We start from the raw sequence: 15,373 nt of genomic DNA, 5'->3' as shown, positions 1-15,373 counted from the left end.
ATACGAAGTACGAAGTAGTATTTTGTAATAAATAGTCATACCAAAGAAGATTTGGTCTAGTCTAATTCTAACAATATGAAGAGGACATAGATCAGTAATTCAGTTGTCAATTGAATCATCGGAGGAGAGGAAGCGATAAAGATATAGAAATGTAGAAAAAATGAAGGGTATATGGAGTACTCCTAAGTTGCAGAGAAATGGTAGATTTAAATGAAAATGAACTTGCATTCATGCAAAAATAGAGATGATTTTACACTTAAATACTTGAACACTTTCATGCTATATGGCCCCTGACCCCTGTAGTCCAATGACATAGTAGCAGCAAAAACAGGGGTAAGCGCAAAAATTTTTAACAACTATTTGTCATTTATAAAAGTAATACCTAATTCCTGTCAACAATATGCAAAATTTAGCTGCAGGCAAACTTAAAATGCCAGGTTTCCAAATTTAGCCATTCCCTTTTCGAGTTGAGTTTGAATCTTCAAGCCTACTCAGCGATAGTTACCAACAACCTATTCTTCATCACCTTCTTCTTCTTCTTCTTCTTCTTCGTCTTCCCCTTTTTCTCCGTCTTCCTCTTCGTCTTCTTCTTCTTCTTCTTCTTCTTCTTCTTCTTCTTCTTCTTCTTCTTCTTCTTCTTCATCTTCACCTTCATCTTCACCTTCATCTTCATCTTCATCTTCATCTTCATCATCATTTTCATCTTCTGGAGAACTCTTCTTACCAACATTTCCTATTTTAAATCCAAAGAAGAAAGAATAACTAATAAGATGATGAACTAGAAATTTGAAGTTAGCAGAGTACAAGCCCAGCAAATACATATAACCATAACTGAAATGAATTAAAACGAAAGAACTAGACACCGATGCCATGACACGCAATAAAACCAATATGATTGAAAAAAAAAAAAAAGTAATCCCCTAGGGACTTTGAAAAAATACTGATTTCACCTGTAATGAACATGCCTTAATGATGGTGAAAAAAAAAAAAAAGAAGCAGATTAGCATGCCTCAATGATGGTGAAGCACTGAAGCATGGGCTCTAAACAAAAACAGATTAGCAGGCAAGGCACACTAGTTAGACTCCTACAACATTAAAATCCTTTTGTACAACCTCTTGGATAGCGCATTTATAGAGGGTGAATTTATAAATAAAATAAAATAAAATAATAAAAATAAAAAAACTCCAAAAGTCGTTTGAGAAAAAAGGGAGCTCCGGAAGGGGGGAAGGAGTCAAAATCTGGAAATCCATTGTAAATTAGCTTTGCAAATGCCTTGGTCAGAAATATTTTGAACAATTTATTCATTAACATTTTCAATCATACTTCGCATATAAATAATCAGAGCACAGAATGTGCATTTACCTTAGCACACTAACTTCTGATTGGTTTATTCACTAAGACATTCAGCTAAGCTTCACCAAATTTGATGAGCAATACTACTTTATTCAAGAAATTCATTATAATCATATCCAATGCCTCACCTTAAATATATTTATGTATTTATTTTTTAATATATAACGAAGTAGGTTAGAAGGAGATACAAGATGTATTTACCATCACTACTGAAAAGCAATTGACCAGAACACATTCCATCCTCAATTTTAACTAGTTCAAGAGTCATCCTTGGTCCAATCTCTTGAAGTTTGACAGCACTTTTTGTAGATGCACGGTTGACTCTACCAAGATCGTTCACAAGGCTAACATGTGCAGCTTCATCTTCAGCTTCACTTTCAGATCCATAACCAGCCCTACAATAATGAAACAGAATACATTAAAGCAGAACTGGATGAACAAAATGTACAAAGGACAATTAACTTCTCAGGAAGTTCAAGACTATCAAGGATTTCTGAACTCATACTCCCTCTGTTTCATTTGTTCCTACTTTGACCAATTTTCTCTCACAAAAAGATTTTAAGTCGAAATAACAATATGTAAAGGAGGGAGTATCATATTTATGGACCAGTAAACATTATTATCATCCATCGGGATGGAACAGCAGCCAGTGTTTGTGGGAATTACAACCAAGAATTTTTAATGTACACACAAATTTTAACATCAACATCCACCAAAAGAAAATATTCACCTTGTTTCAATAGTAAACTCTTTTTTTCCCTTTTCGGAAAAGAAATTTTATGAACACAGATACTACTAACCAAATAACCATTCAAAGTAGCCAAAATCCAGGAACAAGACAAATAAAACAAAGACTACAATTAAATTACAATACTGGAGGAAAAAAAAAAAAAAAAATCAAACAAACAAACAAAGTGCGTAAGACTTAGGTAAAAGTAATCAATCAAATCACAACTTACCTAGAATTAGTAATACCCCTACCACAGAAAGAAGTCAAGTGCAAGGAGGGGAAGATAGTTGAAGACTATTATTACCTTGTTACAAAATCACTCACATCCTGCAGGTTTCTTAAATCAGGGACCTGATGGTTCTGCACAAATTTTCTGAGTCTACGTGACACACCAACAGGTTGTAATCTGATAGAATAATGCCGAAAATCTATATGTTTAGTATCTTTATTATAGTGAATCAACACTATTCTCTGACATAAAGAAAGTTTGACCTGTAAGAGGAAACAACAAAATGAGTCCAAAATAGCATTAACCAACAAGATAATTACAGCTAGTGATCAAGTCACTTACTGTGTTAACATCAATAGATGGAAACATGTGCTGAAACAATCTAGTTGTCAGCGTCAAATGCTCCTCTCCCGTGCCAAAACCAGACAAAACAAGCTGCCAACATTATACAAACAAGGTGATAAAGATTAGTTACACATCAATCAAGACACAATTGAAGTACTGAACACAGAAGACTGCTTAATAAAACCCTAACATTCAAAACTCATAAAGAAGCAACAGAAGTTACTCCATTTACAACATAACAACGGTTCTTGCACCTGAAAATTTAAACTAGCTAATATCTCAACTTAGTGCTGTAGTGGACTTGTAAGCTCATTAGCCCTTAGCTGAACTTGAATGAATCTGATTCTGGACATGAGCGAACCTTTTCGGAACTGGTTAGGAATGGGCGCCACTATCCCAGCCCAGATCCAGCCAAAATATAACTTACTAACCATTGTCAGAACTTTTAAATATTACCACTACCACAATATATCTTGACTTATAAGCCTGAAGCTTAACTTCAAAGAACAAAGGTGCAGAGCTTAAGTTATGTGTAGAAAGGAAGTCGGGGGGGAAAATGAAAAGAAAGAAAAACACACATAGAGCATAGAATCACCACGTCACAACTTCTCGCAACATAAAAAAAGGGGCTGACCCACAACTCCCTAATCAAAAGAAAAAACGTCCTCCAATGAATATAAACATCCTGATACATGACAAAGAAGGAATGTGAACAAGTCTCGTATCTCCATCACATCTCCTCTCCCCTCTACTTGCAATGGTTTCCACTTTTCCAGTTCCCAATACTCACACAAATGCCAGCGAGTCTACATGATGATTAGCTACCTTTCTTGGATTTTTTGGCTTGAAAAAGCAACAAATTTAATGATACGGTTCCAAAGGAGGATACCAGCCATACACTAAAGTGATCCACCAAACTCTGCTAATCCAAACATTTAAAAATACAGATATTGGAAATCCACAAAGTGAACATCAATATCGCTGGAGACATTTTAATATACCCATCACCAGACCTGTCGACAGATTCTGTCCCAGGCGCAGGTGCAGGCACTGTTGGTCCACTGCAGCTCCAGTACAGGCCCTTGCTTTTGTAAACTCTCCCTAGCCAAGAGACCCTTGTTCTAAAGACCCTAAGAGACCAGAGTGGACAGCAGATAGCTCCCATTTTCTTTCGAAACCACCAGGTTCCAACACCAGTAGAACAGGCAGCTCCACCATAAAAAGTCATGATCCAATTTTAACTTCTAAATGTTGTAAACAAAGGGAAAAACAAATTTTAGAAGCTATGGTGATATGATGGATTCAGGAAAGGGGCATTAATGGACCTCCACTGAGGTTACCTCTCCGATCTTTATCTCTAACGTGCACCATCTATCCATCCTTGACATTTATGAGATGGCAGTCAGTTTGAGAGTTTGTCCTAAGGTCTATCCATTCTCATTATTATTCTAATGAGCCTTATTAGCAACTCAAGGAACATTTTTTAAGGAAGAACCTCTAATCAATAGACTGTACCGTCCTGACATATATTCATGGTAACACATTGTCTGCAAATCTTATTGCATGCTTTTAGAGTTTTAGCAACTATACAGTTGTGCTTACTACCTATCTTGATCCTACTCAACTTTTTACAAGAGAACTGAAAAATAACCCTTTCATATATAACAGTCGTTCAAGAAAAATATCATAAGATATCCAATAATCAAAAGCTAATGTAGTTACTTTACACGTATCATACAAGAGCAAGAGAACCCTACAGGATTATATTTTCATTCTAACAATCATGGTAATAATACTTCTGTGCAGTAAATGGAAGCAACAAGGCATAAACTCTAAATAGATATTGCAGAGACCTACCAAAGGGGAGTTTTTGAATAGATCCTGAGGACATCGAGGTCGCAACTGAGCTCGAGCTACATCAATAGCCAAAGAGTATTCATGGATCTTAAATGTAAGAGTTGGGCCCTGTGGGGTCTTTGCAATTCTCAAAAATGGTCCAGAATGGGTTTTTGATAATATAAGGAAATGAGTAACACCCATAGGTCCAGCAACATTCAAAAAGTCCTTGAGACTGTTCCTCTTCTTTTCCTGATCACAGAACAAATCATTAAGAACCCATCATTACCTCATCATATAATTCGCATTCGCTTTAACATATTTAGTCTTTGCAGAATTTCTAACAATAAAACATCTCAGCCACAAGCACGGCCCCAATCAAGTTGTCAAAAACCAAAGGTCTTAATAACATTTTTAATTTCAGAAACAATTATTCTATTCAAGGGTACTCTTCAGCATTGAGATAATGTCACTTCCAAGCATAACTAGCAAAATCCCACAAATGTAAACCCACAGCACAAGCTTTTAGTCTCAAAGAGGATCATGCAAGAGTAAGTGTAAACAAATGAAGAATTAAAAAGAAAGTTTCTGTTCAACTGAGGAAGGGCGGCAACTATCGAATGAACGAAACAATATACTCTTACTCAGTAATAAAGACCCTAGAAAGTCTTAAATAACATTAGCAGGAATTTTCTAATCTCAAACCATCAAATTCTAACTAGTACATTAAATCAAGGGAAAGCTCTAAACTTAACTCGATTGACTATATGCAACATTAGCTTTGATAAAAGATCAAAGAAAATTTAAACAAGACTTCCCATTATAATTTTGCCACATACATCTTACTTGGCAATCAATTGCCGATATCATTCATTTGAATAATTTCTATCCAACAATTCTAAATTAACAAAAAGGGTATTAAAACCAAAGAACATTACATAACATGTACGATTCCAGCAACAAAATTAAAGAAAAACAGGCCAAAAATATCAAACCTTGAGCTTAAGGGCAGTGTAAGGAAGCATCAACTTCCTCAAATCCATTTCGAGTTGTCGTAAAACCGTAGGAAGCTTAGTTCTAGAAAAAACGAAACTTTGGGGTATCTTCTTCCCAGTAACATGATCAACAGTGGGTAGTTGTTGGTTCTTCACATTTGGCTTTACAACTACCTTCTTCTTCCTCTATTAATCCAACAATCCCAATTCAGAAAAATACATAAACAACAGAAAAATCATAGTACTAAAACAATTAATTTAGGATAGTGAGAAATTCTTACATGACGAAATCGACCCATTGTAATTCTTTAGTTTTCTTAACAATTAATTGTTCCCTGTAGCAAAAATACGCAAATTTCAGCAACAATTTAACAATTAATCAAGGGTAATCAAACAGAAGAACAGAAATTATTACCAATGAATTAAAATTCTGGAAAAAATAGTTTGAATTTTGGGCAATTTAATAACAGTTCTTCTGTCAATTTGGGGGAAGGAGGTCGTATTTAGTTGGAAAGCCAAAAATTGGAAGAATTATGAGCAAATTAGGGTTTAGGGTTTTTCAATGTGCTTTGACGTTTTTGCCCTCTCATTTTTGTTTGCCCTTTTGCTGCTTCATATTCTATTTCCAATTTTCCATTTCCATCTTTTTAATTACGATGTACTTAGTGCCTGTTCTCATACGATTATTTTCAGTTCAGCTCTAATAAGTTTAGTTCAGTTCAGCTTCTAATTTCCTTCTCTTATAAAATATTTAGTTCAGTTCAGTTCCATTCAGTTCAATTCAGTTCTAATATGTTCAGTTCAATCTAACTCATTTCAGTCAATGAGAACAGGCCCTTATTATACTCCTGTACTCCATGTTACTTGGATGTGTCCAAGCGTCAAACTCGGCTATTTTGTGAAAAAATTCCATGATTTTGAACTAAAAGTGAAATGTCCAGGTGTCATTCCCATGTCCAAATGTCGAGGGTCCGACAAGAGTACGTGAGGTGAAATGAAGAGTCCAAGTAACATACTCTTAATAATTTACAAAAGTTTGGCAATTTCTTCATTTTTTTGGGTTAAAGTTGTAATCTTGTTGGATATTAATCAAGGTTCATTTTGTTCCTATCAATAACTTCAATAACTTTCCTATAAAAAAAAAAAAAAACAAACTTTAATACTAAAAGAGATATCGGGAGTGACACATGTCACATCCTGGTGCTGTTTTTTCCCTCCAAAACTCCCCTATCCTTTCTAACTTATACCTTCTTCTTCTTTTTTTTTTTTTTTTTTAATATTTGATTCTATAATAATATCATTCTCAATCTTTTTATATTATCTTTATGACATTCCTTTTTACCTGGTGTTCATAATTTTTCTACACACATTTACCCGAATAATTATTCTAACTCCTTTTTAATTGGATGTTAAGGAAATTACTTTAAAACATCACTTAACTTTTTTTGTAAATTACGTAATTAAAAAAAAAACCAATATCTTAGTAAAAAAAAAAATTATTATCTTTTGCCGATACACTTGATTGAGATGCTAAATTTATAACATCTGACATTCATAAATAATCTGCATACTAAAAGACACGTTAAACTTAGTGATAATTGACATCTCCTTTTGTTTTTCCTATTATCTACAATTAAACTTTTAAGACAAGAAACAAAAATGATTGAACTACAATTATTGGATAACTTCAAACATATTTTTTTATAACAAAAAAAGAACGACGATATTGTATATGCAGAGCATCAATCCATAAACTGAATATGTAATAATTAGATTAGTGTTGCCCAATGATTGATTAGAGTAGTATTTATTTCCATTGAAATGATTTTTAATATAAAATGTTGATATATTATTGGAAAATTTCCTGTTTCTCATGTTGAGAAACGAAACTTGTTTCTCATGGGGGTATTTTCGTGAATAAATCAACAACTTTTTCATTATTGTAAGAAACTAGTTATTTGCCCGAGCAACACGGTATTGTGTCAGCCTGGACTGACAAAATGCGGATTTTTGATATCCTTAATTAGCGGGATGATATCCTCTATTGGAAAGATGATATCCTCTATTGGCTAAATAATATCCTCTACTAACTAGATGATATCCTTTATTGACAGGATGATATTTCTACTGGCTAGATGAAATCCACTATTAGGTTGATGATATCCTGTACTAACTGGATGATATCTTTTATTGGCTATATGATATCCTTTATCGGCTAGATGATATCCTTTATTGGCTGGATGATATCCTCTATTAGGTGGATATCATCCAACAAACTAATAAAGGTTATCATCCAGCCTAAAAATATATCATATAGCTATTAGAGGATATATATGATCCAGCCTATAAATGATATCATCTAAGCAATGGATGATATCGTCCAGCTTATAGATGATATCATAGAACCAATCGAGAATATCATCCAAACTATAAATGATATTATGAAACCTATATAATAGATGATATCATTGAACTAATAGAGGATATCATGGAACTAATACAGGATATCATCTAGACAATGGATGATACATCCAACTTATGGAGAATATCATCCAACTTATTATATATGATATAATCAAGAAAATAGAATTTATTTTATAAAAATAATTAAAAGGTCAACAATGGTGGAATCACCATTGAAGGTCCCAGCTCATGGGTACAACATAAAATGCTCATTTCTCAACCAAAATACACGCATTTGTTATCAAAACGCTCATAATTCAACATACAATCATATAGAACAATGAATTTCAACAATTATACATCACACAAGAAAACCCCAAATCGATTTTTTGGAGTATTATCGAAAAATTCGAGAATCTCAATCAATTATCAGGCCAATTTAAGTATAAATCATGGACAAATATAATCAACAATATTTATTTTCACTACTCTTACCATCCTCTTCAATTCAAGCATGAATTATGAACAAATAAAATAGAGTAATTTAGCAGAAAGTTGAAGAGAGAGAAAATAGGGGTCGGTTAAAGGTGATGGAGGAGAGAAAGTGAAGTAGTATTGAGTGAGAGTATTGTTGGTGGACCGGTGGTGGTGAGTGGAAATGAGGGTGTGAGAAATTTGTAATGTTGTATAAAAATAATAGCTGGACTGACAAATTATTTGGTCAGGTTGGATTGACCCAATAGTTTGTGTTTTATAAATTATTACTTCCTCCGTTTTTTAATACTTGCGACATTTCCCTAAAATGGAAATGTCACAATACTTATAATACCCTATAATTGGAAAGTTATTTTGAGAAAAAGTTGCACTATTTCCCTTATTTAAAGTACATGACCCATTAAATTACATTTTTAACAGCCTCTCACCCCATTTTAAAGTATATTAAATCATGTGAACCCCACTTTTATTTAATACCGTGAAAAAAGGGTGTGTTGCAAATATTAAAAACGGAGAAATTATAAGTTTGTATTTGTATATAGATTGTGCACAAAGTCTTATGTGTGGCTAACCATACCGTGTGGCAGGGGTTACTTCATTAGTGTAATAGGGGGAACTTGATTAGTGTTAAAGGGATTACTTCGTTAGTGTTATAGGGTTATTCAGTTAGTGTTATAGGGGTTACTCAATCAGTATTATGTGGGTTACTTTGTTATTTTATAAGTGACTACACGGTGTAGCTAGCCACACACAAGATGGGCTGTTAGATTGTGTATACTATTTAAATAATATTTTATTTATTTAAAGTAGTTTTATATTGTTCTAATTTTTAGGCGGCATATTCTCTTTTATTTTTTTAAAAAATCAATTATTATTTTTTTTAAGGAAAAAAAAAATTGCCGGGAAAATTTTTAAATGTGAACGCGACACATGTATTTTTAGGATATATATTGATTGATAGAAGGCTTTAAGACAAGTTTATGGCTTCTAGCTTTTGTCAAAATTTGAGTGAACTTAGGATATGTTCTATTCAGCTTAATTTCAGTTGCGGCTTTGTAACTTACTTTAGACGTTGGGTGTTTGTTGTCTAACGATATGATATTTCATTTGCTTTGTGTGATCATTGATCGGTGATGAGGAATACTTTGGTGTGTTAAGGTGAGGGTACAAAGAGTTCAATTATCATACTCAAGTAGGCACCATTTAACCATTCAGGTGATGACATCGAGCCATCGAGGGCACCAGGCACGGTTAGTTTGCCAGAATTTCACAATTTACCTCAAATTATCAGCAAATGAAAAGATCAATAGGCTGCCATTAAATTGCGACTAATGACACCTACATAATCCAGTCAATCACAAACATCTTTGGACATAACATTTAACACATACATATTTCACGAAAGCAACTAGGTAGTAGTTATAATGCAGTAAATCTTATATAGTATTCACAAAGACAACTCCAAATGCTTTTCACCCCAAATTCAGGCTTGGAAATGAAAAGGATAGAGATAGCTTTTTTTTATGCCACAATTTAACCCATTGCATATTTCTGAGTCCAACTGCGGGAGGTGGCCTCGTATTTTGGTCGATCTGTCTTGTACATATGCGCAATCTCTGGAACGAGGGGATCATCTGGGTTTGGATCAGTCAAAAGTGAACAGATAGACAGAAGAACCTGGTAAATTTTCAGCTTAAAATTAGTCTCACAAATGAAAAAACCCAACTAATAATATACATTTATTAATTAGGTTCCTAAATTAATGTTTAGGAAAGATGTCTCAATGCTTGATGATAGCAAAAAATTTGGGGTAACAAGGAGACGAAAGATGGTTGAGCATCAATTGGAGCAAGATTGGAAAACTTAAAACTCTTCATTCTAGGTCAGCCATAATATCATAGAAAGGAACTAAAATAAACCCAGGTTTCTGATCAGTTTCCTTAAAAATTAATCCCAAGTTCGAGTTCGAGTTACCTCTCCAAATCCACTTCCGATTATCCAATTTATCAGTATATACTTTTTACATTTGCTTCATTTTAGACTCAATAAGTAACATATACCTCCCAACACCAATCATTATTTAAGTTCAGCACAAATAGCACCTAAAGCAGAGATCAATCAGACCTTGGAAATTGTAAGTGCTGGGCTCCATTGTTCTTTAAGGATATCGAGACATATACTCCCATTACTGTTGATGTTGGGATGAAAAACCTTCGTCTTGAATGCAACCTACATTATTAACAAAAGAATCATATACATATACTGAAGGAAAATCAAAATTAAACAATAATATCAGTAAGTTAGGTTTCAAAGTTTCATACAAGTATAACAGTGAACATCATAGCAGCAGCAAGATTAATTTTTGAAAGACAAGTCTACACTGATGTTTAAGCAATGGATGCTTCACACTTTAGACAGTCCTTCAGACCAATAATGGTTAATTTGAACTGCATTTCTATTAATGATACATGTAAACAAACCAAGTACATAACAAGGTCACTGGTGTAGTAGGTGAAAGTTCCAACTTCCAATACTTCCTTCTAAACCTTGATTTACTAGCAAAGCTTCTTATCATTCACTGACTTGGGCATAAAATTCGCGTTAGTCCAAAATACCAAGAGAAATCATTCTCATTTAATGTTACTGATCATCATTTCTTTCAATATTTCAAGAAAGCCTCCAGATCATTCAGCACAAGAACATCGGTACAAAATAAGCATAGCAAGGACAAAAGCCGATGTACAAGCGTACAGCAGAGCCAGGAAGATCAGTTTGACTCTAGGTTTCTTCTGACTCCTCACTTTAAAATGCTGAGCATAACAAATTCCACTGCAACTAAATTTACATGGTACAGCTGAGACCAATAAAAGTCTAACTTCTGACCATCTTTCAGTAACAAGATGGGATTAAATCCTTAACCACAGGGAAAGTGGGAAAACAGCACATGTATGATGTATGCAGTATAAATCACAATTCTCGCTGCCAACCACAGAGAATGTGGGAAGACAGCACATGTATGCAGTATAATCCACTCAGGAGGACTAAGGGGAAGAAACAGAAATTGCTATAGGTAACAGATTCACCTAGTGCACAAGAGATTATCATTATGAAACCAGAGTAACACTCAATTTACACTCCAACAAGGTTGGCATTTGGAAGCACCTAAACCTATCAAGGATGCATTTATTTAGCTTCAAATGCTAAGGCTACACTGCACAGAGCTTTCCAAACAACTTACAAACCACCTTCTCCAATCCTGTCATACATCATGTAAAAAACTGAACCTCTTAACAGCAAGAAAGAAAAAAAAAACAGCTCCATACTGTCTATCTTCTCAACAGGTCATGTATGTAGATCCACCATCAGATTCGCTGCCCTCAGGTGATAAGATAAACATTATTTTCACCCTTTTCATCAATAATAGGTTTATCAATGCCTCTAAGCAGACTCCAGCCAAAGGCAGGGAAAAATGAAAGTATATTAAGAGAGGCCATAACAGAATATCATTGAGATTCAGCATATTACGGAGTATATTTTAGCAAGAAAAATAGAGCTACGCTCCACTGCATACTTACATTACAGAAAGTGAGCATGCAACCCAGATATAAAGTACAACAGAGCAAACACTACGACATAGGTAATAAATTGGAAGCCCAAATTTACCTTAGGTGGCTTGAATGGATAATCTGGAGGAAAATGAATAGAAACAAGGAATACACCTCCGGCATATGGGCTCTCAGAAGGCCCCATTATTGTTGCTTGCCAATGGAACATGTCTTCACCAACTGGCCCTGTAACATTATAAAAATAATAATATTAATAAAATAAAAAGTGAGTCAGTGAAAGAGTAAAAAAAAACTCACAAGTAATCCATAAACATGTGGTATTGCATTTGGAGGCACCTCATGAGATCAGGTAGCTTAGTGAGAGGTGGAAACCAAAAACAGAATCAGAGGTCCACAGCCACCAATAAATATTTAAGCATAGAATAGTTGCATACTTTCTGAACAAAAAGATTTACAATAAGGGCATCTCCTATATTGGATACAGAAGCCCATACGGCACTGGAGATTTTTCCTAGTACTGGAACAAGAAGTAAAATTGACTTTATTTAATTTTAAAAAAAAAATTATATAAAAAAAGATTAAATTTTTAATTTTTTTAAAAAAGTCCATGCAATTCCTCACTCCATCTTCAAGCATCGTAGTAAAAAGAAATGTTGATTCGCACAACACAAGCTACACTTGATTCCATTAGGCTAATCATGAATTCACAAGAACATCTAAAGCAACAGAAGATAAGTGACGAAATGAAATCCGATCCTATATACTTCCTCCGTTAAATGTTAATTGCAACAAAGAAATATTTTATATCTCACAAATAATACCCCTTTGTTGCAATTATCATTTAACGGAGGAAGTACTCCGTGTATATGTTAAACCCCGAATTATTTCATAGTAAGAAGTCAAAGTACCCTAAACTAGCACCTCACTAAAATTGAAGCTCAAGATACAACAATTCAAATCTCCATAGGAAAATTTAAGCTGATGCTGTCTATTAAAGTAGCACAATTGTAAGAAACCAAAACAAAATCTTTGATTGGACATAACCACAGAATCAAGGAGTTCTAAGAGCTCTCTTCAAGCACATCCCAGATTAATTCTCTTCCTCTGCAACTCTCTCATTGAAACCAGCAACACAATAAACTAGACAAAAGTTCAGCGATCCAATCCATAACACTCCATGTACATTAAAGTGCAATAGCCATACCCAAACTAGACCTCCATCCTTCAAAAGTTCAACTCTTTCAGCTTCTATCCTCAACGATAAGTTCTATATGTTCCCAATACTTCATCCTCTTTAAAGGTGATACATAGAAAAATAAATTCTATGGTACTATGATGTTAATCAGAACATAGTTTTCACAACAGCCGAAAGAAGCCAAATATAGGCAGGCAATAGGGAGCCAAAAACATCTAACTTTACCATCCACAGAAGCTAACATCATAGATCCCAATCTCGAAAGATATTATGTACACAGGCTACAGGCTCCCACACACAATTAAGGTATCTGGAGCAACCAAAAACAGTACCCTGATTCTAGCGCAGAGCGCGACAAGGAAAAAACAAGCAAACAACAATAAATCAAATCATTGGCACCTTCCCATCAAATAACAGAGCTCGCAAGAACAATAGATACAGGTCAAAAATTTTCAGAAGGAATCATTCTCTTCTTTTTATTTTACTAGTACAAAATAATCTAGAACTCCAATTATATTGTCAGAAAACTCACTAACACCACCATCAACACGACAAAACCAATAACGAAAATTAAAAGATAAAATAATAGTTTTTATTTTTTTTAAAAAAGCCCAGATTTTTACAATCAATCCAATTCAAATAGTACAGTATTAAATTTTCTGAGATCATCAAAATTATCTTCACCTGCACTGCATGAAGTAGGTGGATCCTTCTGCAGATCCTTAAGCTCCTTCAAGATTCTCTTTGACGCCATTAAAACAGACTTCTATAAACAAAACACAATATATATCTCCACAAAATATTCAACCTGTAAAACGAATTGAAGATAAAAATCAATTCTTTACTTGTTCAATTGCAAGAATAAAAACCCTAATTAACAGATACCCAAGTAAAAGCTACGCCCAATAAAAGTATAATCTTAACGATCAAGGATTCAATTGAAAATCCCTGATCCAATTATGCTGGCAAAAAATATCAATTGCAAAAAACCCCAATTACAAATTACCCCCGACAAATTCAATTTTTAACTGAACAGGGCTTCAATTGAAAATCAATTGAATTGAATTGAAAACCCCAAAATCAGATTTTTATGACAAAATCAATAAAGTGAACAAAAGGAGAAAGAAGATTGAAATTAAACCTTGAAAAGATGATGAAAGTGAAGTTGAGATCTGAAGATTTTGTGGGTTGATAGGCAGAAACAAAAGGGGTTGACTAGAATTAAAGAGTGAAGATTGCAACCCCAGATGAATTTGGTTATGGAGGATCCGAGTTGAGTTGTAATGCAAATTCGATTTCTCGAGAAAAGGTGGGTGAATTTTAGGCCCAACTTATATGACCAACAAGTAGCTTAAATCACACGTGAAAACTTTTTTTTTTTTTTTTTTTTTTTTTTTTTTTACCATAGACAAAAGAGAAGAACTTTATCGTTTGACTTTTACATTACTCCCTCCGTTTTTAAATACTTGCTCCATTTCTCCATGCGCGGAGTTTTAGGAGAAACTAGTTTAGTCCCCGTGCGTTGCCCGAATTAGGTAGCTGTTATTTGTTTAGATAATTTTCAATTTTATATTCGAAAAAAGTATAATCATAATCCATTAATTATTTTGAAAGAGTACTGTTTTATTTAGTTTTGGAATAGATAAGGAAAAAATTAGAGGAAAAAAAATTATGTCAAAAATAGTTTAGGCGGGAAATTTTTTAATAAGAATTTGACGTGTGTCCTTTAATGATGTCAGCATGTTTTGTTTTAGTAATAGTTACGGAGTAATAGATTGGAGAAAGTAATAAATTATGGAGGTAGTGGGGTAGTTGAGAAAATAAAAAATTGTAAAAAGCTAAAGTAGGGGAAGAATAGGAGGAGAGAGAGTATTATGTTGGGTCCACTAAGTATGAGAAATTAATTAAATATTATAAAGGCTTTCCAAAAAAGGAAATAGCAAGTATTTAAAAATGGAGAGAGTATTCACATATTTTCATTATATCAAATTTTTATACTTACCTACAACTTATTTAAAATTATACTCCGTATAATTTTAAATTTTTACTGAGTAAATACTTCGTATATTTCGTTCGTTTTTTTAAATTTTTTACTTTTACTTATACATTTTTCGCATATTTTGACTTAATTTTTTACAATTATAAAATAAATAAATGTTATTGTACTCCTTGTAATATATCATTAGACTAGTCACAATGTTTATTTTCATAACTTCATTTCGTTA

General features: G+C 33.7%; 2 protein-coding genes across 2 annotated transcripts; both read right to left on the bottom strand.

Annotated features, from left to right (window-relative positions):
• Window positions 1-217: 217 nt before the first annotated feature.
• On the bottom strand, window positions 218-6,020 carry LOC145617704 (peter Pan-like protein). Its single transcript, XM_081672445.1, has 8 exons — window positions 5,905-6,020; window positions 5,771-5,824; window positions 5,490-5,675; window positions 4,516-4,746; window positions 2,656-2,748; window positions 2,389-2,576; window positions 1,556-1,749; window positions 218-733 (listed from the first exon to the last, which is right to left on the bottom strand). Exons 2-8 carry the CDS (start codon window positions 5,786-5,788, stop codon window positions 513-515), a joined length of 1,131 nt encoding a protein of 376 aa, XP_081528571.1. The 5' UTR covers window positions 5,789-5,824; window positions 5,905-6,020; the 3' UTR covers window positions 218-512.
• Window positions 6,021-9,671: 3,651 nt separating this feature from the next.
• LOC145617705 (ubiquitin-conjugating enzyme E2 10-like) lies at window positions 9,672-14,459 on the bottom strand. The gene is made up of 5 exons (XM_081672446.1): window positions 14,290-14,459; window positions 13,833-13,956; window positions 12,051-12,178; window positions 10,512-10,616; window positions 9,672-10,064 (listed from the first exon to the last, which is right to left on the bottom strand). The coding sequence occupies exons 2-5, from the start codon at window positions 13,900-13,902 to the stop codon at window positions 9,921-9,923; spliced, it is 447 nt and encodes a 148-aa protein (XP_081528572.1). The 5' UTR covers window positions 13,903-13,956; window positions 14,290-14,459; the 3' UTR covers window positions 9,672-9,920.
• Between the last annotated feature and the right edge of the window lie 914 nt (window positions 14,460-15,373).

The sequence above is a fragment of the Chenopodium album genome, chromosome 26 (genome assembly GCF_948465745.1).
Source record: "Chenopodium album chromosome 26, dcCheAlbu1.1, whole genome shotgun sequence".
Classification (NCBI taxonomy): Eukaryota; Viridiplantae; Streptophyta; class Magnoliopsida; order Caryophyllales; family Amaranthaceae; genus Chenopodium; species Chenopodium album.
Note: the sequence above shows the minus strand (reverse complement) of the source record. Positions and strands in the feature narration are given on the sequence as shown.